Source organism: Eleutherodactylus coqui, chromosome 4 (genome assembly GCF_035609145.1).
Source record: "Eleutherodactylus coqui strain aEleCoq1 chromosome 4, aEleCoq1.hap1, whole genome shotgun sequence".
In the NCBI taxonomy this organism is placed as follows: domain Eukaryota; kingdom Metazoa; phylum Chordata; class Amphibia; order Anura; family Eleutherodactylidae; genus Eleutherodactylus; species Eleutherodactylus coqui.
Genome location: NC_089840.1, coordinates 248,554,003 through 248,579,508, shown reverse-complemented (window position 1 = coordinate 248,579,508; position 25,506 = coordinate 248,554,003). Strand labels below are relative to the sequence as shown.

The window sequence follows — 25,506 nt, the reverse complement described above, 5'->3', positions numbered from 1 at the left end:
GTGGACTCCACTGAATAATAGCCAGGAGCTAATATCACTGCAACAAAATTGGTACCTTTTATTGTTGCTGGAGGGAAAAAAACTTGACTCATTAGGGCAAACTAACATCATAATTGAGGTTTCCAGCTCAGGAGCCATATGTATGACCTGGAGTTGTGAGCTGGTAAAGGTTCTTTTATATGGGTGGATCCAGAGGCGTAACTTGAAGCTTCCAGGCCCCAATGCAAAATATGTAACAAAGCCCCCAATTGTAATGCTTTATTCATAGTACTGGGCTCCCTATATGGAGAAAAGGGGCATTAAGGGCCTCCGGGCCTGGGTGCAACCGCATTTTCTGCATCCCCTATAGTTATTCCTCTGGGTGGATCCCTGGCCTGATGTGAAAAGTGTTGGTTGATAAAGCATGTCTATTGGTGCTCAATTAGATTTTCTTTACACTGTTGTGCACTATTACAAGTGTTGGTCCGCATCGAGCAGTCATTGGTCAGCTTTACATCTCCCTGTTGACACGGGGAGATGTACAGCTGACCGGCGAGCATTCTATGCTTGATAAATACAACAGTCAACCAACAAATGAGCGTTCTCTTGCCCGTTGGCTTATCGTGGTCCCTTTTACATGACTGCCTGAATGAATGTTTGGACAAATGTTCATATCCAATAATTGGGCTATATAAAAAGACCTTAATTTTTTTGCTTTAACACATGCTTCCTGTGCTATGAAACAATAAATAGTCATATAGTCACCTCTTCTCGCTCATCACTGCAGTCAGAGCTGGAAGCCATTGCGTCCATTGATTTCAGTAGGTTGGAGGAACAGTTGACCATTGGGATCCCAAGCGGTGGACCCCCACCGATCAACTATAGGATAGCGGATAGATCATCAATGATAAATACCTGGAATACCCCCTTTAATTCAGCAGTATTTTTCTCCTAGTAGCTAACTTTCTCCAAGACAGGTGCATTGTAAAGAACAATGGTTCATACTGCCATGATGGATATGAGTAAGCTTAAAGGGGTTGTCCCGCGCCGAAACGGGTTTTTTTTTTTTTTAAACCCCCCCCCCCCCCGTTCGGCGCGAGACAACCCCGATGCAGGGGTTAAAAAAACCACCCGCACAGCGCTTACCTGAATCCCGGCGGTCCGGCGTCTTCATACTCACCTGCTGAAGATGGCCGCCGGGATCCTCTGTCTTCATGGACCGCAGGGCTTCTGTGCGGTCCATTGCCGATTCCAGCCTCCTGATTGGCTGGAAGCGGCACGTGACGGGGCGGAGCTACACGGAGCCCCATAGAGAAGAGGAGAAGACCCGGACTGCGCAAGCGCGGCTAATTTGGCCATCGGAGGGCGAAAATTAGTCGGCACCATGGAGACGAGGACGCCAGCAACGGAGCAGGTAAGTATAAAACTTTTTATAACTTCTGTATGGCTCATAATTAATGCACAATGTACATTACAAAGTGCATTATTATGGCCATGCAGAAGTGTATAGACCCACTTGCTGCCTCGGGACAACCCCTTTAAGCCTTCCAATTATAAAGGTGTGTTGTAAAAACCTGATATACTAGGGGAGATTTATCAAAAACAATCAAGAAAAAAATTCAAATTGCTCATGGAAACCTATGAGAACATCCAAAAAAATAAGATTAGCTTGATTAGCTACTATTTGACAAATCTCCCTAAGGCTGCTTTCATATGACTGTGCGAGATTTGTGCACTGTGAGAATGAAGTCCTATACATAACTGGAAATGGCATGTTCTAACTTTTTGCGTTCCTCAAAATGCATAAGCCTGTGAGCGATGTGCCTGCGAGAGTGATTCAAGGTTTCCTATTGAAAACAATGGGAAACACTTACCGATCCTTAGCTGCAAGTAAAAAAAAAGGTCCACCGGAGGATCGCAACTTCCCAGAATTAATACGAGGCATTTTTGACAAAAAAGAAAAAAAACCAAGCGACTATCAGTTCATGTAAACCAGTAATCGTTCATGTATTAACAACTTCCTGTTTACTTGAATGGTGGCAGGCTGCCAGAAAGGATCACTTGCCCGCTCTGCTTCCATTCAGTGAGTGATTATTGCTCCTGTGTGACAGCATAGGAGTGTTAATCATCGGGACGGCTGTCGGGCGCTAAAACACTCAGCAATCAACCTTGTGTAAAGCTACTTTTACTCAAACCTTCACTGCGTACAGTGCCACCAACCTGATCCCCTCCGCTCAGTCCCCGCTGCTACAGGAAATGATGCTGTCACTTTCATCAGTCGCAATAATGTTGCAACCAATCACTGGCCTCAGCAGCACGTGCTGATCCTGCACATCATTTTTAAGTGCCTGAAAACTCACTTAAAGGGGTTGTCCCGCGAAACAAAGTGGGGGTAAGTACTTCTGTATGGCCATATTAATGCACTTTGTAATATACATCGTGCATTAATTATGAGCCATACAGAAGTTATTCACTTACCTGCTCCGTTGCTGGCGTCCCCGTCTCCATGGTGCCGTCTAATCTTCAGCGTCTAATCGCCCGATTAGACGAGCTTGCGCAGCCCTGTCTTCTGTCTTCTGAATGGGGCCGCTCGTGCCAGAGAGCGGCTCCTCGTAGCTCCGCCCCGTCACGTGTGCCGATTCCAGCCAATCAGGAGGCTGGAATCGGCAATGGACCGCACAGAAGACCTGCGGTCCACCGAGGGTGAAGATCCCGGCGGCCATCTTCACAAGGTAAGTCAGAAGTCGCCGGAGCACGGGGATTCGGGTAAGTACTGGACGGTTTGTTTTTTTTATGCCTGCATCGGGTTTGTCTCGCGCCGAACGGGGGGGGCTATTGAAAAAAAAAAAACACGTTTCGGCGCGGGACAACCCCTTTAAACTAAATAGTAAAGCTTATACGAGCCAACCTCCTCCTTTCTGGATTTCTAAACAGGGTAGCGAGGGACCCCCATTCTCCAATAAGTGAGTCTCAAAAATTAAATACCCATCTATCAGACCTTTATGCCCTACAGTATACTATCAAACATCGATAAATCTCTCAGTTGGGAATACCTTTTGATGTTTAATTGCTGCCCTTGTAAATAGTAAAATCTGAAAAGGTGTCCCAGGGACCAAAAATGATTGTACAGCCCAACTTTAGGTATACTCACCCATGGCAGATTTTGTTGCAGGAATGTCTGCAACTGAAAATCAGCTTCATTCATCGGAGTATGGTTGCTGTCATTGCAACTAGTGAGTGAACTTTTGAAAAGGTTCGGTTGAGTCCAAATTAATTCGAACTGTATCAGAAGTTCAAGTAAACTCCTAAAACTGGTGTAAAAAACTGTTTAACCCTTTCCAATCCAATTTGTATCCTGGTTTTCCTAGGGGGCTTACTCTTTTTCTGCCGTTATACAACAGCGCTATATGCTGGCTAAAGCCAGTGCTGCATGAGGTGACACATTGGATAGGCTCCGACAGCAGAGAGGCTGTCAATGCACAGTAAGAGAACCCCGACGGATGTCTTCCAACATCGGAGCTGTACAGCCTTAAATCATAATGCCTTTAGACGTCAGACAGTGGATTGGAAAGGGTTAAGAGCACTTTCAGAGTGTTAGTAGAGTTGAGCGAACATACTCTGCCGAGCTTGATGCTCGTTCGAGTATTAGCGTACTCGATGGTGCTCGTTACTCGAACGAGCATCACGCCGTGTTCGACCCCGCCCCAGTTTTTGGCTCCTCCCCGCCGCAGCGTGCGTCATTGGCAAATTTTTTGGCTGGCAGGAGAGAGAGAGAACATGAACCAAGAAAAAAAAAAAGCTCGGGACCCGGCGTTCCGCATACAACAATGCTCGAGTCTCCCATTGTAGTCAATGGGGTTCGTTACTCGAGTAGAGCTCTCGAATGTTACGAAGAGTTCGACTCGAATAACACGGACCCGAGCATCTGGGCGCTCGCTCATCTCTAAGTGTTATACATGGCTTTTAGGACTCTTAGACAATGTTGTACACCAGTGTTCAGGACGAGTGTTTAGCGAACCGAATAGTAGAACCCTGTTTCAAGTAAAACTTTGGAAAAGTTTGGTTCGGCTTCGTGCTGAACCAAATTTTTTAGCAAAATTCAATCCAAAACAGGCTTTCACTGGTTCAGTTTGCTCAACACTAGTTGCAAATCAGATGAATGGGATAGTCAAAAGAATGTCTCCTTGGTGTCCCTGGAATCTAGTTACATGTTAGAAGAACACATTTGCTTTTTCTCAGAAACCGTGTCCCACCAGTCAATGTTTTGTGTCTGGAATAAATTATTCTCCATCGAAGTGAATGGAGCCGAGCTGCAATACCACCCCTAATTCTGAAGCGGAACGTGAGACGGTTTTTGGAAGAATCTAATCCAACACAACCCTTCTAAGAGATAAGGAGTCCACCAGGAAATCAGAGATAACCGTCAGCATCAGTCCTCATATTGATCCCGCTGGATACCTTGGCCTACAACTTGAGGTTAAGTCTATGATATCTGCATCTCAAGGGTTGTTCAAGTTTCTAAAATAAGAAGAAAAGCCCTTATCTAAACTAAGACTTGATGGAGTGAGTTTAATAGGATTTACCGGAGCTGAGTACTGCTGGCTCCACATCTATCATTTCATCAAGAGAGCAATCTGAGACTCAACAAGCATGACTGTATATTTGTAGAGATTATTGTATATTTGAAGCGTACATGTGTTCAAGCTGTTTATATGTTTTCAAGCCATTAAACAGTAGACTGAACAGTCATTCATGTTTAATTGTTCGGAGAGCACAGTTTGTTCTTGCTTGTGAAATACTGTAGGCAAAATTGCCGAGAACTCTAGGTATTCTGGTGCACTACACCACAGTAAGCAAGAAACACGTGTGCTGCCGTTACAAGTAGCAGGCAGCTGGGATGCAAATTATGCAGTAATCGCACATTAAAGTTGATTTATACTGTCGATAAATAAGTAGACATTAAAACCCTGCAGTCCAGATTGCTAAAAATGAGGAAAAGCTAAAAACACATTAAATTGTTACAACCTGTATTCGACATTGAAGACTTAAAGACACCATCAACAATGGAAGTCGATGCTGATGCAAGTCTGTAAGCTACTGTACAAGCTTTTATGTAACGAGTCAGCAGTGTTTTTAATTGTTTTGGTTGTATAAGTTGCTTATATGGTTCTGAAAGCCAAAAAGTGCATGAAACTTGCATTAAAATGGACTTGACATATCCTTGGGTCAGTGGGACCAGCTGTGTAGCTGTGGAGCTCTGGCCCTGCTGACTCTGTTATAGCTGCACAGCAGAAACACTGCTACTATAATTTCCTTATAATTACTAATAGTTAAATAATAATTTAGGGGTAGTTTTACTCTCTTTAGCAATAAGTCTCTCTGTCTCTGTCTTTGCTGCTTTCATCTGATTTTTACACCATTTTTTTTCTTTTAGTCTTTCTTTGCTTCCTTCTTGTTTTAGTAGCTTAAAAACTTTCTTTACATCTCCATTTACATCTTTATTATGTAAAGTCAACTCTGTCATGTTTAAAAACAACTCTATCTTCCCATAGTGTTGGCTTTAACCCTTTGCAATCCAGTTTTGGATTCAGGGTTTACTAGGGGGTTCTCTCTTTCAGCCAATATACAATTGCGCCGTCTGCTGGCCAGAGCCAGTACTGTGGTATGGGACATGCTGGAGAGGCTCAGACAACAGAGCGGCTAGTAATCTACAATAAGAATACCCTGCTGGACGTCTTCTAACATCAGAACTGTACAGCCTTCAAGCAGAATGTCTTTAGACGTCAGACAGTGGATTAGAAAGGGTTAAACATGACTTTACATGAAGACAAACCCCTCCCACTCTCCTGTTTTTTACAATCCCTTCTGAACAGACTACAACCCTGTAAGTTCACCGCCCAGTCACAGCTTTTATCTAACCAGGTCTCAGTTATTCCAACTATGTCATAGTTTTCCTCAGACATTATTACATCCAGTTTGTCAACCTTATTAGTCAGATTTCTAGCATTGGTCATCATACAGTTTAGAAGGTTTTGGTTAGTTTTTATATTACATGTATCCCTACTAACTGTTCTGCCAGTTCTAACCCCTCCCACTGCTCCACCCCTATTTCTATTACTTAGTCCTAGGTCACTGTCTATACTGCCTTACCCTCTATCTCTCCAGTTACCCCCCCCCCCAACAAAAAATAATGCATAGGTATTGTATGCAGTTTTCTACTACATGCCTCCAAATGGAATAGTGCATTTCATACAGAAAAAAGATCTCTCTCTCTCTCTTCCCCCCTTCCCTCCCGCTCATCCTTGCAGCCCACTCGAGCCTGCTCAGATCACTAAGCAGTTACTCGAGAAGAGGGATGCTCGCTCGAGTAACTGCCTTATCGAGTAGGCTCGCTCATCTCTAATGGGGACCCATGGATACATTTGACCTGATGGCTAGTTTCGCACAGTACATATTTTTGGATTTCTCCTACTGCTGACAGGAGCGACTCCATTAATAGCAATATATTGGACATTATGGTATATGTTTCATGTAATTTCTATTTTTTAATGCACATGGTCCACTCTAGCTAATGTGCATCATTATACAAAATAATAACTAACCAATGGAGACTTTCACAATCTTGTGATGTATAAGCTTTTAAGAAGACATTTTTACACTGCTGTTAGTTTATGAGATGCAATGGAGCACTTAATTACAGTTTACAGCAGGCAGAATAAAGCTTAAAATGTTAATAAAAGCCTTAATCACACACTGACTTATAAGGACGATTTTGTATATTCAGCAATAAAGGGGTATTCTCATTATAAACTCTAACAGCATATCCCAGTATATAACATAAATGGTTCATAGGTGTGGCCTCCACCTCTTGGCTGGATACAGTCTGACACTGTCATGACTTTTTGGGTAGTACCAGACGGTGAAGGCCTACACAGCAAAGGGATTTGGTAACACCCATCTGTCAATTTATTAATACATTTCCTGGATGATTAACAGGAACAGGACAATGCTGTTATAAGAGAAGATGCTCAAAGTTATCTCAAGTATTCACAGTACTTAGACAGCTGTCAGTCTTCTGGAACCACCTAGCTACTCTTTGATCTAAGATCCGTCACTCATAGGTTTATTCTGTTTTTGTTTCCCTTCCTTACAGGGATCTCTCCAATAACCGGATTGGATGTCTGTCCCATGAAATGTTCATTGGACTCAACAATCTCCACAAACTGTAAGTGTACGGTTTCCTGAAAATACTTCAAAATGATGAAATGATCATATTTTTTGTATCGCCAACCTCTGTTTTTGCAGGGACTCTAAGATCAGTTTTCACTGGAAAACCCCATTTGTCAAAAGGATCAGCTGAAAATAAGTGGACTAAAATTGCAAACATTTATATTAAAGAGGTTTTCCCATCTCATAAAGCGATAACTTATTGCTAGGGGTGAACATAGAACTTGCTTCTATACAGATTATTAACCCTTTTCCAATCCAATTTGTATCCTGGTTTTCCTAGGGGTCTTACTCTTTTTCTGCTGTTATACAACAGCGCTATATGCTGGCTAAAGCCAGTACTGCATGAGGTGACACATTGGATAGGCTCTGACAGCAGAGAGGCTGGCAATACACAGTAAGAGAACCCCAACGGCCATCTTCCAACATTGGAGCTGTACAGCCTTAAATCATAATGTCTTGAGAGGTCAGACAGTGGATTGAAAAGTGTTAATCAGACATCTCTGAGCCCCGGCTAATCCTTCCGTCCTCTACTCTCTGATATCATCATATGCCGAAATACTTCGTACATATCAAAGTCTGCACCCCGGTGGTATTAATCTGGATTCAATAAGTTTATGTTTCAGCATCTCCTCTCAGTGTGCCGTTTGCACCTTTCATTTCTACATGAACATGATGGGCAGTGGTCAACCCATCAGGAACCTACACGCATTTTAGGGGCTGGTTAGCAAATTTTAGCCAACCAGCACTGGCCCATGAACAGAAGACCGTTCACCTTCCGTAACCTAAATAGAGTATCAAAATTAAACTCAGTAAATAAATACGGCACCAGAACAAAGCTCATAACATAAATCCAATTTCAGAACCCGGCTCAGTACATAAAAAATCTGCACCAAATCTGCTCTGTGTGATTGTGCCATAAGGGTATGTCCATTTGTATTGGAATTGTTGCACCAACTCCGTATTAAGAACCTCTGTCCTAATAAAGCCAGGGGGTATTTTTGCTTTACGGAAGCTGAATAGGCTTCCTCTTTTGTGATATTGTTGTCCCTGCCTGGCACATCTGAGGAGTGGTGAGCTAGTCCCCTTTAAGTACTACATAAAAGTTTGATCAGTTGGGGTGTGGACTCAAGTACTCAACTATTTCCATATCTCCCACTAAATGTAATGGATGGTAACTTTGATCACTTGGGCATTAGTCTACTTAGAAGAGCGACCTAACAACTATGCCAGATTTTATCAATTCTCCAGTCAATATCATAAATGTCTATAATGAAAAAACCTTTTTAAGTAAATAATTCTTACAATATTAATGATGAATCAAGAAAACTACCGCTACTATGTGATGTAGAAATAGAATGGAGTTCTTCATCCATCAAGTAGAAGAGAAGCCAACAGATTAATTAGCCTCGTTCCACAACATTCCCGAGGTGGCAGAAGGAGTCTTTCTCCACCGCTCACTGTTTGTTTAGATCCAGATTGTGGCATTTTGAGGCCAAGGAAAAGTCTGTAGCTCCATCTTTTCTGGGTATCAACGTGCACCCTCTGTGTCGCTGCCCTGAAGTCGCACAAGATGCTAGTGGAATTGAGAAAAATCTCAGTTAAATCACCGTTAGTCTACTATTTTTACAGTTTCCTTAATGAATACTAAGATTAGAAGCTCCATATTTAACATGTGGGATGTTGTAGTTTATTGCATTGCCTTGGTTTTTTAGTACTAGGGGGCGATATTAACCTAAGATGATTTAACTCCCGCAAGCAGATGTGTAGTAGTAAATCTAACAGTATGACTTGCTATTTCTAGGTTAATATGGGGTTCTGAACAGATTTTAGACTAGGGGTGAGTGGCTACAGTAGCTTGACGTTTAGTAGCCATAGTCATGGCTAGCTGACATTCAGGAGCTTCACGGAAGAACAAGAAGTAGCAAATTTTTCAAATGCATTGTGTTGTCGTAGTCATACCACTAGAAGTAGGAAAGGAGATGGGTGGAGCAGTACCAATGGTATCGGAGGCTTTGGGCCCAGATGAATGTCGAGAGACCAAAAAAGCCTTAGAATAGGCTGTAAAAAAATGGATGAACTATGGAGGTGCTACCAACCAGGAGAACCCACCAAAAGTAGGCACGACAGATGTGTGAAGAACTTAAGAAAAGACTAGTGGATAGGACTCTTCAGAAAAGATAGTGGGATGGTAGGATGTATTATCCAACTTATCTTTGTTACGGATTTAATGTGGATCCGCTGTGTCGCCCAACCAATAGATGGAACAGACCGGCAGGGCAGACAGCCGACTCTGGAAACCCGGATGCTCACTGCTGGAGGCGTGGCTTGGAATGCAAAGGTGACATGGGGATCTAGCCCTATGCTGGAAGCAGGAGATGGAAAGTCCCTGCCTATCAACAGCAGAGAATTTGCCCTGACAAGGGCGGCCCTGCGCAGGAACCTAGGCACTGATTAACTCTGTCAGGACTGGTCACCAGGAAGCCAGAAAGTTGGATAACACCACGCCATTTGTAGAACCTAGGAGTGAGCAAGTTCAGGACCAAGCTGAAAGTACTGAGCAAACTGAAGACCAAGCACCAACTGCAGACACAGGAACAACAGGAGCAGCAGCGACAAGTGCATACAGGAGAGGACTCATACACCAACACTGCAGCAGAGGCTGTCAGGTCTGGGGCCTCTATCTGTGAGAAGCTCCTAGCAGTGCTGTTGAAAGGAGATAAAGAAGAGAGAGAAGGGGGGAGATAGAGAGGATAAAGAGAGAAACAAGAAAAGACTTTTTTTTTGAGCAGCTGCCATGAGATAAAACATTTTTGCCGAGGTGTGCGGCAAGACAAAAAAAGGAAACACTAGTCTGGAGAGTCTTATATACGCAATGTATTGCTCCCTGGGGAAAAAAAAACCATGCAAATTGTTTTGGAATAATTCTCCACAACGCCCCCTACTAGAATAGTACTGCAAAGCCAGACCCTGCATAGGCAAACAGAGCTTCTTATAGATTTATTTTCTTTTTTCTTTCCCCAAGATGAACATTAATTTTAGGGAAGTTTATGGAATAAGACAGTGCAACACGGACCTCTATTGCAGTGTGTATGAGGTGTTCCTCAACAATAGTTGGATTAATAGGCTCTTCTCTTTTGGCTTTTTATTTTAGAAATTTGTCTGGAAATATTTTCTCTATTCTTGAATTCGATGTATTCAGAGAGCTCTCATCACTAAAGGTCATGTAAGTACAAGTTTTAGATTTCTGTTAAATCCAGTTTAATGGTAATATACATAATTGTGTTTCAGTGTTACATGGAAGTTCGACCTTTGTCATACCTTTTGCAGTTTTACCAATTCCAATTTTTCAATTCCTTTTTGTTCTGAGTGGGGTGACCACCAGCAAGCTGCTGTTAACGGATCTGGTGACAGATATAATTATTATGGTTTCTAATTAGTTGTGTCCATGCATAATAACACCTTATTGGGAATAGGCTGTGGCTCTGATGTACACCTAAAAGGGCTTGTCTGAGTTAAGGAAACCTTTCTCAGCAGGTACCCCATACAAAGGCAGTAGTGACCGAAGCCAGCAGTGGGGGACGAGCAGTTGTTCAAAACAAATTAGCAGTTACTCATCTCTCTCTGCTCCCCGCTTGTCCCCCAACACTGGCTTTGGTCACTATTGTCTTTGTTTACAGGCTGCCATGACGTCCCATAAACCTGCTGTGTACTAATAGATCATAGACTGAACATGAGTCAACAATGTGATGCAGCAGCCAAAAAGGCAAACACAATTCTGGGATGTATTAAGAGAAGCATAGAGTCTAGATCACGAGAGGTCATTATCCCCCTCTACTCTTCCTTAGTCAAAGTTCATCTGGAATACTGTGTCCATTTCTGGGCACCCCACTTTAAAAAAGACAGAGACAAACTGGAGCAAGTTCAGAGAAGTTACCAAGATGGTGAGCAGTCTGCAAATCATGCCCTATGAGGAACGGTTAAAGGATCTGGGATCTGTTTAGCTTGCAAAAAAGAAGGCTGAGAGGAGACTTAATAGCTGTCTACAAATATCTGAAGGGCTGTCACAGTGCAGAGGGATCAGCCCTATTCTCATTTGTACAAGGAAAGACTAGAAGGAATGGGATGAAACTGAAAGGGAGGAGACACAGATTAGATATTAGAAAATTTCTGACAGTGAGAGTGATCAATGAGTGGAACAGGTTACCATGGGAGGTGGTGAGTTCTCCTTCAATTGAAGTGTTCAAACAAAGGCTGGACAAATATCTGTCTGGGATCATTTAGTAAATCCTGCCTTGAGCAGGGGGTTGGACCCCCATGAGAAAATTGACATGTGGTGCGGAATTTAAATCCACAGTATGTCAATTAGCTGTAGCGGATTTGTGGAGCAGATTCCACCTCACAAAATCGGAATAGTTCGGATTTTGAGCTGCAAATCTACTGCGGACAGTCCATGGCAAATCCCATCCCTTGCTGAAATATCCTTATAACTTCTGCAGTATCTGCTCCCTGGGGTGGCTACACATGGACCAACTATAGGCCAAAAATTTGCTTAAACAAGCGATTTTCAGCAATAGCTGCCCCGTGTAAATGGAAAATTGCTCAGTAGTCGCCACTCACTGGGTTTCAGCTCATAGGAACAGAGCGACTAATGAGTACGTTCTCAATCAGTGTATCACTGTATGTTCCCAGTGATTTGACGTGGGAGGCCGGAAGAGATCTCCAGTGCACCCTGCCTCCATTCAATGAACGACTATTGCTTCCATGTAAAGCCACCCTAACACATGCGCAGCCAAAGCTGGTGTTAGGGGTATTAGGCATTTATATGTGAATACATATCTTACGAGTGTAACAATATTGGCAATATATTACTGAATGTCTTTGATCTAATCCACCAAAGTTCTCGGTATCAATATCAACATCCGTTACTGCATTAGATGTTCTGTGATACATCACTTGCTAACAATCCTGACCTAATACAGGAGGTAAGGACGATGTGAAGGACATGTTTGGCATGCACTCATTACCTCTATTAAATGTGTAATATAATCCATCAGCAGGAGATACCTTGGGAATTTTCAATTATGCAATTTTTGAAATCACCGACGGTCTATAATTTCAGTGCATATGTACTGTGTATGTGTGATATGACCTGTGCGTCTTTCATGTGTAGTGTGTGTGATATGAAATGTGCTGTGTGTATATGATTTGTGTGCAAGCTGTGGTGTGCATAAGTAAGGGGTGTGTATGAGATTTTCTTTGTATGTAAGATGTGTCTAAGTGGGGTGTGTATGAGATATGGTGTGAACTATTTGATATATGGCATGCTTGATATGTGCAGTATATGAGATGTGTCTGCAGGAAATGTGGTTTATATGTGTGATTTGTGTGTGTGATATGTTGTGTGTATAAGTGATTAAGTGTATGAGACAAGGTGTGTATGAGTTATTAGTATGTGCATGTGATGTAATATGTATGACTCATTTGTGCATATGAGATGTGTGTGTCTGTATGAGATGTGGTGTGTATGAGTGATTAGTGTGTGTATGAGATGCAGAGTATATAATTGCTTTGTGTGTGTATGAGATGCAGTGTGTATGAGATGTGCGTATGATATGTGTGTATGAGATGCAGTGTGTAAGAGATGTGTGTAAGAGATGTGTGTATGGGATGTGTGTATAGAATGTGTGTATGAGATGCAGTGTGTATGGGATGTGTGTATGAGATGTGTGTATGATATGTGTGAATGCAGTGTGTGCCAGAGTGCAGGAGTTTAAAAATTACCCCAGGAGGATTATATTATACGTGTGCCTGATCTTCCCCGCACGAAGTATTCACTACGTATCAGGAAAATCGGGCAGGCCCTATTTTTTCCTGGCTGTACAAATCACGGACGGGAAAAGAGGTGGTTTCGTTTTGTCCCGTTATACGGCCGTGATTATCATGGTCATATAAGGGGACGAAACTACACTTGTCTGAATCCACCCTTAGATGTAGCGTGTATGTATGAAAGGATTTGTGTGTGTATGAGTGATGTGTGCTGTGTAAGAGATATGGTGTATATGAGTGATTTGTGTGTATCTGATGGCATCCCTGCTGAAATCTTTAATGAAGGTGGACCTGAGCTGACACAACTCCACCAGCTGATTAAAAAAGTGTGGACGACTGAGAAAATCCAGGCTGACTTTAAGAATGTCACTATCATCACCCTTTTCAAAAAGGGGGGAAGAACAGACTGTGGAAACTGTTGAGGTATCTCCCTTCTAAGTACTGTTGGGAAAATCCCTGCAAGAATCCTTGCAAACCATCTTCTACCCATTTGAGGAGACATTCTCCCAGAATCCCACAATGGCTTCTGCCCTTCCAGAAGAACAGTGGATATGATCTTCACGGCATGACTGCTCCAAGAAAAATGCAGGGAACAAAATCAACCACTGTACATGGCTTTCATTGACCTCGCAAAGGCATTCGACACAGTGAATCGTAATGCTCTTTGGACCAGAGAGTGTTTGAGAACCGTAACACTCGCAGGGATACCAAGATGCTTGTTTATAAAGCTATTAGCCTTCCAACCTTGTTATATGCCTGGACCATCTACAAACATCACTCTCAGCTCCTGGAACAATTCCATCAGCGTTGCCTTCAAAAATCCTCCAAATCTCTTGCGAAGACAGGTGGACAAATGTCAGCGTTATGGAAGAAGCAAAGACCACCAGCATTGGAGCGATAATCCTTCATCATCAACTTCGCTGGACTGGCCACATTGTGTGAATGCAATACTGCTGTTTCCCAAAGCAAGTACTATACTCTCAACTCAAAAACAGAAAAGGAATGTTGGTGGACAGCAAAAGAGATTTAAAGATGAGCTTAAAGCTAACCTTAAAACCTGTGGCATAAACATCGAGGACTGGGAAGCCCTGGCCCTTGAACGCTCAATTTGGGGGTCATCCATTACCAACAGCACTGTGAATTTCGAAGAGGCATGAATAGATAGCGAAAAAGAGAAACCTATTAAAAGGAAAGAACATCAAGCCAACCCTTGTTGGGATCATCTTACACTTGGAAACTGATGTTCCCAATGCGAAAGAACCTACAGATGAAAAATAGATCTCTATAGTCACCTACAGACCCACCACTAAGCCCCTATACTTGGAAGGCAATCATGCTCAGCCACGAGTGATAGCCTATGATGATGATGATGATATGAGATGTGATGTTTATGTATGAGTGATGTGTGTATTAGATGTAGTGTGTATATATGAATGATTTGTGTGTGTATGAATGGGTATTGTTGTATCTTGTCTTCACCAGAAGAATGGGTGGAAACAAGATGCATGCCCACAACCAACGCTCCCCACTGGATTGGCTGGCCAGGAGAATGGGTGGCCATCACGTCCCCTGCTGGCTCCTTTCATTCCCCCCTCCTACGCCACTCGGCCTTGTTCCATTTCCTGCCTCCTGCGCTGTCAGTCTCCTTGCTGCCGTCACATATGCAGACCATAATGCGAGGCCGGCGAGGAGAGTAACAGTGGCTGATTGACTGCGTCGGAGTAGGGACAAGAGAAGGCAGAACACCAGGGGGCAGTGACACTCCATCACTCTCCCTTGTCCCCTTTCCCACCTGCAGTGCTGTAACAATTACCCCCAGCACCCGCCTCACCCACAACCACCAATCCACAGCGGAGAAGGGAGCACACCGAGACTGCCGGTGACAGTGGCTGCAGGGATCCACAGCACGATGGCAGTCACAGCGGCAGAGCTTGCAGTGAGAGCCAGGTGCGGAGGGGCAATGTTTTTTTTTTTTTCTGCTTGGCGAACACCGACCCTGCTTGCCTGCCTGCCTGCAGCAACATCGTAGCAGCAAGGTGGCTGAGGTTTGCCTTGGATGGAAGGTTAGGATCAGTTTCAGTGTTATGGTTACATTGTTAGCTGTAAATGCTTCCATGTGAGACCATTTACAGCTAATAATCTACGCCTAACACTGAAACTAACCCTAACCCTCCACACAAGGCAAACCTCAGTACCCACTCTGCTAGGACCTTGCTCCAGGCAGCCAATCAGAAGCTTGTGGGTGTACAGTGGGGGATACATCCCATCACTAGGTCTCCACCCATACTTGTGGTGGAGACAAGATACAATAGTACCGTATGAGTGTTGTGTACTGTGTAAGAAATATGTTTATTGTGATTTCTAGTGTATAAGCACAAATGAAAGAAAGAAATTCTCATCTGCACCCTTTTATATTCATGTTCCTTGTGTAGATTTTTTAACACAGAGTCGCTCATCTGTGATTGCAATATGAAGTGGATTTTATCATGGGCAGAAAAAACTGCGGTTCGTATCAGTGAAGACACAGTCTGTGCGCATCCACGAAAAATCCAAGGCCGAGTGTTTCATTCCATAGAAAAGACCCAGCTGACATGTGGTAAGCCGATCCCCAGAGCACACTTTATATCCTCCTGGACCAAATACATCATGTCCTTCTTCATTAGGCTCCTTCCACACAATCTTTTAGATACTTTTGGATATTAATGTATCTAATTGCCTTATTTAGATGCAACGTGTGTCAAGCAAGCTGTTCATGTCATGTTTTGGCATGATATTAAGTCATTTCATTATCAACCAATAGAATTGTGATTTCACCTCTAGGAAATAAGACGCTCGGTAGACGATTTGCAAAGTGTTTTTTTTTAAATAATATCTGGACTTAAGGAGTAAAACGTTATCTTAGGCAAGTTTCAAGTGACTTGAGCGTATTGTAACACCGGATCCGTATTATAGACATGTTATAGATGACGTTAGAACTGTATGTCCCCAGTATTTGATTTCCGTATATTTTATTTTCTACTGGACAAATTCTGATCCGTATTTGCCCAAAAGAAAAGAATATTAATACTGAAGAAAAAACTGAAAAAATAGGTCATGCTACATTTTTCTATAAACATCTGTGAAAAATATGGCAAAGTGAATATTTCCATAGATTTACATTAGCTTCGTATTACGGTCCGTAAAACACGGATTAAATACTAAGTTAAAATACGCTCGTCTGAAAGTGACCTAATAGTGAGCCTAGGCTTTAACCCTTTCCAATCCACTGTCTGACATCTTCCTACATTCTGGTTAAAGCTTGTACAGCTCCAATGTCAGAAGACGTCCAACAGGGTATTCTTACCGTCTATTGCCAGCCACTCCGCTGTCGGAGCCAGCAGGTAGCACCGTTGTATAACAGCAAAAAGAGAAAGCCTTTTAGGAAACCCTGAATCCAAAATTGGATTGGTAAGGGTTAAATGATTTAACTCTCCACTCCAACCGCCCTGCGGCTGCGGTCAATGGGTTTTGCTTTGAACCTATGTAGTTCTCAGTGTATCAGGATAGCTGTGGATATTGTGGAATTCCTGAGTCCCTGCAGTAAAGGCTTATTCACATGAACGATATTCTCGCTCGGGTTTTGTGCGATGCGCACAAAACTCACACGAATATGAAATAGCAGTATGTTCTATCTTTGGATGCTTGCTTTGGAACGCCTCATCCATTGTTTTCAATGGGACCTTAAAAGCCCATTGGAAATCAATAGTACAGACTCGCGATCCTTTCATGCGCTTGAAACACGTGCGTGAGGATCGTCATTTCACAGAAGTGATGCGATGCACTTTTTAATCAAAAACGCTTTGCATCGCTATGAAAAGGACAGATTGACAAATGCGATATTGGCCAATACTGCACTTGCCCATGTGAATGTAGCCTTACAGTATTGTGAGTAGGACTGAGCTACCATGGTTAAGAGAAATAAAAACTATGAGAACATACAACCTCCATGCAGATGTTGTCCATAGTCAGACATGAACCTAGAACCCAATGCTACAATGTGTGGTGGCTCAGTTCAATTGTAGGTTCAAATCTGACCAAGGGGGATGGCTGTATAGGCTTTCTATGTTCTCTTTGTGTTAATTATTATTCTTGCCTTTCTATATCTCTAGCAATAAAGGGACAATTGTGGTGGCTCCGTTTGGTATCTCTGCTTCCATGCAGTGCTGGAGTTGTAGATTCAGATCTGACCCAGGGGGATGGCTGTATAGGCTTTTTATGTTCTCTGTATGTTTATTATTCTTGCTCTTCTATATCTCCAGTGGTGGCTCAGTTGTTAGCACCGTTGCCATGCAGTGCTGTGGTTGTAGATTCAGATCTGACCAAACGGGGTGGTTGTATTGGCTTTCTATGTTCTCTTTGCGTTTATTATTCTTGCTTTTCTATATCTCTAGCAATAAAGAGACAACTGTGGTGGCTCAGTTGTTATCCCTGCTGCCCTGCAGTGCTGGAGTTGTAGATTCAGATCTGACCAAGGATGATGTCTATATTGATATGATCTCTTTGCTTTATTTTTCTTGCTCTGCCATTTCTCTGGAAATGAAAGATCAAGTGTGGCGGCTCAGTTGTTGCAACTGCTGCCTTGTAGTGCTAAAGTTGCAAGTTCAAATCTGACCAAGGGTGATGGCTTTTTGGAGTTTTTCAAAGTTGATGTTGCCATTGATAAGATTTGAACCTAGGACCCCTCCAGTATTGCTAAGCAGTGATCAACATCCATTAAAGAACCCCCACCCTTGAAACAGAAGACCTTCAGCCTCAACTTCTATGGGCCCGAAAACAAACATTTTATTTTCATTTGCTGCTCCCACGATGGATCAACGAAACGGAAGCAAAACACTAGCGTGAAAAGGCCCCAGCAGAGCGAATAGGGTGCTGATCGGGCAAATAGAAAGGGCTGATGTTGTTTTGTAACTAGTTGAATACAGTAATAATAATATGGAAATTGGTACAAAATGCAATCAGTAAAGAAATGATTTGTGCGGCAGCGCGCTTTACTTTAATGTTACCTCATATTGAGTTTATACTGCCTCATAATTAAGACAATAATGCGCCAGAAGGGAAAACTGGCATGAGGTTATGGATTATAATTGTCGCTAATGGCTTCCTGTATTTTTAAGAAGAATTATTTAATGCTTGAAATGTGACCTGAATTGGAGCCGCTGCTTCCTGTGCAATAAATCTAGCCACAGTAATGTTATTGCTAGATGTTCCCTCTGCAGCCCATGGATGCACAATGCTGTCCAATTCTCCCTGTTACAGAAGGCCTATTGGCGAGTGCATGTGTGTGGTCTCTTACGGCTGAAGTGTACAGGCACATAAAAAAACTAACTTCTGGCTTATTAGTTTGGCAGAGTAGTCAGGATGTCCTCTTGCAAACATTCTTCATAACTAGGAACACAGAGAATAGGGGGAATACTTTTGTCTATACTAGGCATAGGCTGTACTGCAGACTAAGGCTATTAAAGTGAATGGGCTCAGCCTGCAGTACCAACCTGGGCCACTGTGCAATGTATAGAGCTGTCTGCTTCCTGAAGCGAAACAGCTACAAGTGGGATAACCCCAGGTTTATCAAATTGAAAACTACTGGTGGCCTATCCTCAGGAGAAATCATCAGAAGTAGATTGATAGGGTCCATTGATGGAGCTCCTTCCATTTATCTGTTTGATGGGTCAGTACTAGAGATGAGCGAACGTACTCGTCCGAGCTTGATACTCGTTCGAGTATTAGCGTGTTCGAGATGCTCGTTACTCGTAACGAGTACCACGCGATGTTCGGGTTACTTTCACTTTCATCTCTGAGACGTTAGCGCGCTTTTCTGGCCAATTGAAAGACAGGGAAGGCATTACAACTTCCCCCTGCGACGTTCAAGCCCTATACCCCCCCCTGCAGTGAGTGGCTGGCGAGATCAGGTGTCACCCGAGTATAAAAATCGGCCCCTCCTGCGGCTCGCCACAGATGCGTTCTGACATAGAGGAGGGAAAGTGCTATCTTGTTGGAGCTGCTATAGGGAGAGTGTTAGGAGTATTTTAGGCTTCAAGAACCCCAACGGTCCTTCTTAGGGCCACATCTAACCGTGTGCAGTACTGTGGAGGCTGCTTTTTGCAGTGTTGCACATTTTTTTTTTTTGGTATATCGGCCGTGCAGAGCATTGCGCCTTGCAGTAATACTCCAGGGCCAGAAGCGCTTAGGCAGGGACAGAAGACATATTGATTGAATATAGGCAGTGGGCCTTTGCAAAAAAATTTGGGGAAAAAAATCTATTTGGGCTGCCTGTGACCGTCCTCAGTGTACTGGGTCTGTGCTGGGTGTAGTAGTTTTCCAAATTCATACGCAGCCAGCTAAGTGTTACAGCAGGCTTGAGCTAAATTATTTCCTGGCTCTGTCTGGGCTGTGAAATCACCGCTGTATTGCAGTTCACAGTGCAACACTCTGCAGTTCTGTGACATACTCCAGGGACAGAAGTGCTTAGGCAGGGACAGAAGACATATTGATTGAATATAGGCAGTGGGCCTTTGCAAAAAAATTTGGGGAAAAAAATCTATTTGGGCTGCCTGTGAGTGTCCTCAGTGTTCTGGGTCTGTGCTTTCTGTAGTAGTTCTCCAAATTCATACGCAGCCAGCTAAGTGTTACAGCAGGCTTGCGCAAAATTATTTCCTGGCGTTCCGTAAGCGAAGTCAGCCTCCAACCACAGGCCAATAAGCGGCACATTTAATTACAGCGTTCTGTTTCTGCATTACTGGTAATACAGCATGCTGAGGGGTAGGGGTCGGCCTAGAGGACGTGGACGCGGCCGAGAACGCGGAGGCCCAAGTCAGGGTGTGGGCACAGGCCGAGCTCCTGATCCAGGTGTATCGCAGCCGACTGCTGCGGGATTAGGAGAGAGGCACGTTTCTGGCGTCCCCACATTCATCGCACAATTAATGGGTCCACGCGGTAGACCTTTATTAGAAAATGAGCAGTGTGAGCAGGTCCTGTTGTGGATGGCAGAAAGTGCTTCGAGCAATCTATCGTCCACCCACAGTTCTACGCCGTCCACTGCTGCAACTCAGAATCCTCTGGCTGCTGCTCCTCCTTCCTCCCAGCCTCCTCACTCCATTACAATGAGACATTCTGAGGAGCGGGCAGACTCCCAGGAACTGTTCTCGGGCCCCTGCTCAGAATGGGCAGCAGTGGTTCCTCTCCCACCAGAGGAGTTTATCGTGACTGATGCCCAACCATTGGAAAGTTCCCGGGGTCCGGGGGATGAGGCTGGGGACTTCCGGCAACTGTCTCAAGACCTTTCAGTGGGTGAGGAGGACGATGACGTTGAAACACAGTTGTCTATCAGTGAGGTAGTAGTAAGGGCTGTAAGTCCGAGGGAGGAGCGCACAGAGGATTCTGAGGAAGAGCAGCAGGACAATGAGGTGACTGACCCCACCTGGTTTGCTACGCCTACTGAGGACAGGTCTTCAGAGGGGGAGGCAAGGGCAGCAGCAGGGCAGGTTGCAAGAGGCAATGCGGTGTCCAGGGGTAGAGGCAGGGCCAGACCGAATAATCCACCAACTGTTTCCAAAAGCGCCCCCTCGCGCCATGCCACCCTGCAGAGGCCGAGGTGCTCAAAGGTCTGGCAGTTTTTCACTGAGAGTGCAGACGACCGACGAACAGTGGTGTGCAACCTTTGTCGCGCCAAGATCAGCCGGGGAGCCACCACCACCAGCATGCGCAGACATATGATGGCCAAGCACCCCACAAGGTGGGACGAAGGCCGTTCACCGCCTCCGGTTTGCACCGCTGCCTCTCCCCCTGTGCCCCAACCTGCCACTAAGATCCAACCCCGCTCTGAGGACACAGGCACTACCGTCTCCTGGCCTGCACCCACACCCTCACCTCCGCTGTCCTCGGCCCCATCCACCAATGTCTGTCAGCGCACCGTCCAGCCGTCGCTAGCGCAAGTGTTTGAGCGCAAGCGCAAGTACGCCGCCACGCACCTGCACGCTCAAGCGTTAAACGTGCACATAGCCAAATTTATCAGCCTGGAGATGCTGCGGTATAGGGTTGTGGAAACGGAGTCCTTCAAAAGTATGATGGCGGCTGCCCCACGCTACTCAGTTCCCAGTCGCCACTACTTTTCCCGATGTGCCGTCCCAGCCCTGCACGACCACGTCTCCCGCAACATTGTACGCGCCCTCACCAACACGGTTACTGCCAAGGTCCACTTAACAACGGACACGTGGACAAGCACAGGCGGGCAGGGCCACTATATCTCCCTGACGGCACATTGGGTGAATTTAGTGGAGGCTGGAACCGAGTCAGAGCCTGGGACCGCTCACGTCCTACCCACCCCCAGAATTGCTGGCCACAGCTCGGTGCTGGTATCTGCGGCGGTGTATGCTTCCTCCACTAAAGCACCCTCCTCCTCCAACGCAACCTCTGTCTCGCAATCAAGATGTGTCAGCAGCAGCAGCACGTCGCCAGCAGTCGGTGTCGCGCGGCGTGGCAGCACAGCGGTGGGCAAGCGTCAGCAGGCCGTGCTGAAACTACTCAGCTTAGGAGATAAGAGGCACACGGCCTACAAACTGCTGCAGGGTCTGACAGAGCAGACCGACCGCTGGCTTGCGCCGCTGAGCCTCCAACCGGGCATGGTCGTGTGTGACAACAGCCGTAACCTCGTGGCGGCTCTGCAGCTCGGCAGCCTCACGCACGTGCCATGCCTGGCCCACGTCTTTAATTTGGTGGTTCAGCGCTTTCTGAAAAGCTACCCACGCTTGTCAGACCTGCTTGGAAAGGTGCGCCGGCTCTGCGCACATTACCGCAAGTCCCACACGGACGCTGCCACCCTGCGCACCCTGCAACATCGGTTTAATCTGCCAGTGCACCGACTGCTGTGCGACGTGCCCACACGGTGGAACTCTACGCTCCACATGTTGGCCAGGCTCTATGAGCAGCGTAGAGCTATAGTGGAATACCAACTCCAACATGGGCGGCGCAGTGGGAGTCAGCCTCCTCAATTCTTTTCAGAAGAGTGGGCCTGGTTGGCAGACATCTGCCAGGTCCTTGGAAACTTTGAGGAGTCTACCCAGATGGTGAGCGGGGATGCTGCAATCATTAGCGTCACCATTCCTCTGCTATGCCTCTTGAGAATTTCCCTGCAAAGCATAAAGGCAGACGCTTTGCACTCGGAAACAGAGCCGGGGGAAGACAGTATGTCGCTGGATAGTCAGAGCACCCTCCTGTCTATATCTCAGCGCGGTGAGGATGAGGAGGAGGAGGAAGATGAGGAGGAGGGGGAAGAGACAGCTTGGCCCACTGCTGAGGGTACACATGCTGCTTGCCTGTCATCCTTTCAGCGTGTATGGCCTGAGGAGGAGGAGGAGGAGGAGGATCCTGAAAGTGATCTTCCTAGTGCGGACAGCCATGTGTTGCGTACAGGTACCCTGGCACACATGGCTGACTTCATGTTAGGATGCCTTTCTCGTGACCCTCGTGTTACACGCATTCTGGCCACTACGGATTACTGGGTGTACACACTGCTTGACCCACGGTATAAGGAGAACCTTTCCACTCTCATACCCGAAGAGGAAAGGGGTTCGAGAGTGATGCTATACCACAGGACCCTTGCGGACAAACTGATGGTAAAATTCCCATCCGACAGTGCTAGTGGCCGAAGGCGCAGTTCCGAGGGCCAGGTAGCAGGGGAGGCGCAGAGATCAGGCAGCATGTACAGCACAGGCAGGGCAACACTCTCTAAGGCCCTTGACAGCTTTATGGCTCCCCAGCAAGACTGTGTCACCGCTCCCCAGTCAAGGCTGAGTTGGCGGGAGCACTGTAAAAGGATGGTGAGGGAGTACGTAGCCGATCGCACGACCGTCCTCCGTGATGCCTCTGCCCCCTACAACTACTGGGTGTCGAAGCTGGACACGTGGCCTGAACTCGCGCTGTATGCCCTGGAGGTGCTTGCTTGTCCTGCGGCTAGCGTCTTGTCAGAGAGGGTGTTTAGTGCGGCTGGAGGAATCATCACAGATAAGCGTACCCGCCTGTCAACCGACAGTGCCGACAGGCTTACATTCATCAAGATGAACAAAGCCTGGATTTCCCCAGACTTCTCTTCTCCACCAGCGGACAGCAGCGATACCTAAGCAATACGTAGGCTGCACCCGCGGATGGAAGCATCGTTCACTATCACCATCAAAAACGGGGACCTTTTTGCTTCATCAATCTGTGTATAATATTCCTCCTCCTCCTCCTGCTCCTCCTCCTGAAACCTCACATAATCACGCCGAACGGGCAATTTTTCTTAGGCCCACAAGGCTCAGTCAAATAATTAATCTAAATAATTTTTAGACGTTTCAATGCTCATTAAAGCGTTGAAACTTTCACCTGAACCAATTTTTATTTTAACTGGGCTGCCTCCAGGCCTAGTTACCAATTAAGCCACATTAACCAAAGCGATTAATGGGTTTCACCTGCCCTCTTGGTTGGGCATGGGCAATTTTTTTCAGGTACATTAGTACTGTTGGTACACCAATTTTTGGGGGCCCTCGCCTACAGTGTAATCAAATTAATGTTTAGCCCACCTGCATTACAGCTGACGTTACATCAGCTGTGTTGGGCACTGCAATGGGATATATTTATGTACCGCCGGTGGCTTCCTGGCACCCACCCATGCTGTGGATCCACAGGGAGTTGTAACTGCATGTGTCCACTTCTAAAGAACCCCAGTCTGACTGGGGCATGCAGTGTGGGCCGAAGCCCACCTGCATTAAACATGACATTACCTCAGCTGTGATGGGCAATGCAATGGGATATATTTATGTGCCGCCGGTGGCTTCCTGGCACCCACCCATGCTGTCGGTCCACAGGGACTTCACAATAGGGAGTTGTACCTGCCTGTGTCTATGAATTAAGAAGCCCGGTCAGGTTGGGGCATGCAGTGTGGGCCGAAGCCCACCTGCATTTAATCGGACGTTACCTCAGCTGTGATGGGCACTGCAATGGGATACATTTATGTACAGCCGGTGGGTTCCAGGGAGCCACCCATGCTGTGGGTGCACACGGAATTTCCATTGCGGAGTTGTACCTGCCTGTGACTATTTATAAAAAAACGCGGTCTGACTGGGGCATGCAGACACCTTAACAGAATGAATAGTGTGTGGCACATAGGTTCCCCATTGCTATGCCCACGTGTGCAGCTCCAGATGGAGGTGGCGCAGGATTGGATTTCTCATTGCTTCTGTACAGCATTGTGGACTATCGCCCCGCCCCTTTTAAAGAGGGTCGCTGCCTAGCCATGCCAACCCTCTGCAGTGTGTTCCTGCGGTTCCTCCTCATGGCAGATGCACTTATAAATAGACATGAGTGTGGCATGGCATGAGGGCAGTTGAAGGCTGGGCAGGGACAGTTTGGTGTGCGCTGTGGACACTGGGTCGTGGAGGGGGGGGGGGTTGGGCAGCATGTAACCCAGGAGAAGTGGCAGCGGAGTGTCATGCAGGCAGTGATTGTGCTTTGTTGGAGGTAGTGTGGTGCTTAGCTAAGGTATGCATTGCTAATGAGGGCTTTTCAGAAGTAAAAGTTGTTGGGAGGGGGGGGGGCACTCTTGCCGCTATTGTGGCTTCATAGTGGGACCTGGGAACTTGAGATGCAGCCCAACATGTAGCCCCTCGCCTGCCCTATCTGTTGCTGTGTCGTTCCCATCACTTTCTTGAATTGCCCAGATTTTCACAAACGAAAACCTTAGCGAGCATCGGCGATATACAAAAATGCTCGGGTCGCCCATTGACTTCAATGGGGTTTGTTATTCGAAACGAACCCTCGAGCATCGTGAAAAGTTCGTCTCGAGTAACGAGCACCCGAGCATTTTGGTGCTCGCTCATTTCTAGTCAGTACACTTGTGTACTGAACTAAATTCTGCAGAAAGCAGAGAGCTCCGTTGTTACTGTGGTCGCCAGACTTGGTATTGCAAACCAATTTCCAATTGAAAAGAATGAACATTTTGCCTGCAAGACCAAGCCTGGCCACTACTGTAGGAACAGAGCTATCTGCTTCTTTTAGAAATCAGCTCATTGCACAAGCACACTGGCCTTGCAAACAGCTGATCATCATTGAGCTCAAGCAACAGACACCTGACAAGCTCCTACTGTTGGCTTATCTTTAGGATAGGTAATCGGTAGTTTACAACTGGACATCTCTGTTAAGAAGATAACGGCATTATAAATAACATGTGGTAGGTGGGGACTGTTACAACTTTTGCATTGACACCCTGAAGCTTCAAGTTACCAAGTTACACTCCCCGTGAAAGTGTTGTCATGGTGGCAGCCAATTTACACACCACATATGGGCAAATGGATGTGACACAATTGGAGAAAATTCTATCCAAAGACCCAAAGTGTGTGTGTGTGGGGGGGGGGGGGGGGGGGGGGGTATTATCTACAGTTGCTCTTCTCTGCTGCTCATCCAATC

General features: G+C 45.6%; 1 protein-coding gene across 2 annotated transcripts in view; it reads left to right on the top strand.

Moving 5' to 3' along the window:
- ADGRA1 (adhesion G protein-coupled receptor A1) overlaps positions 1-25,506 on the top strand; it is a 738,392-nt gene that overhangs the window by 139,292 nt on the left and 573,594 nt on the right. For both annotated transcript variants that reach the window (XM_066601012.1, XM_066601013.1), the window contains 3 exons: positions 7,133-7,204; positions 10,361-10,432; positions 15,468-15,631. In XM_066601012.1, the coding sequence (XP_066457109.1) occupies positions 7,133-7,204; positions 10,361-10,432; positions 15,468-15,631 (308 nt within the window). The remainder of the gene's footprint in view (positions 1-7,132; positions 7,205-10,360; positions 10,433-15,467; positions 15,632-25,506) is intronic.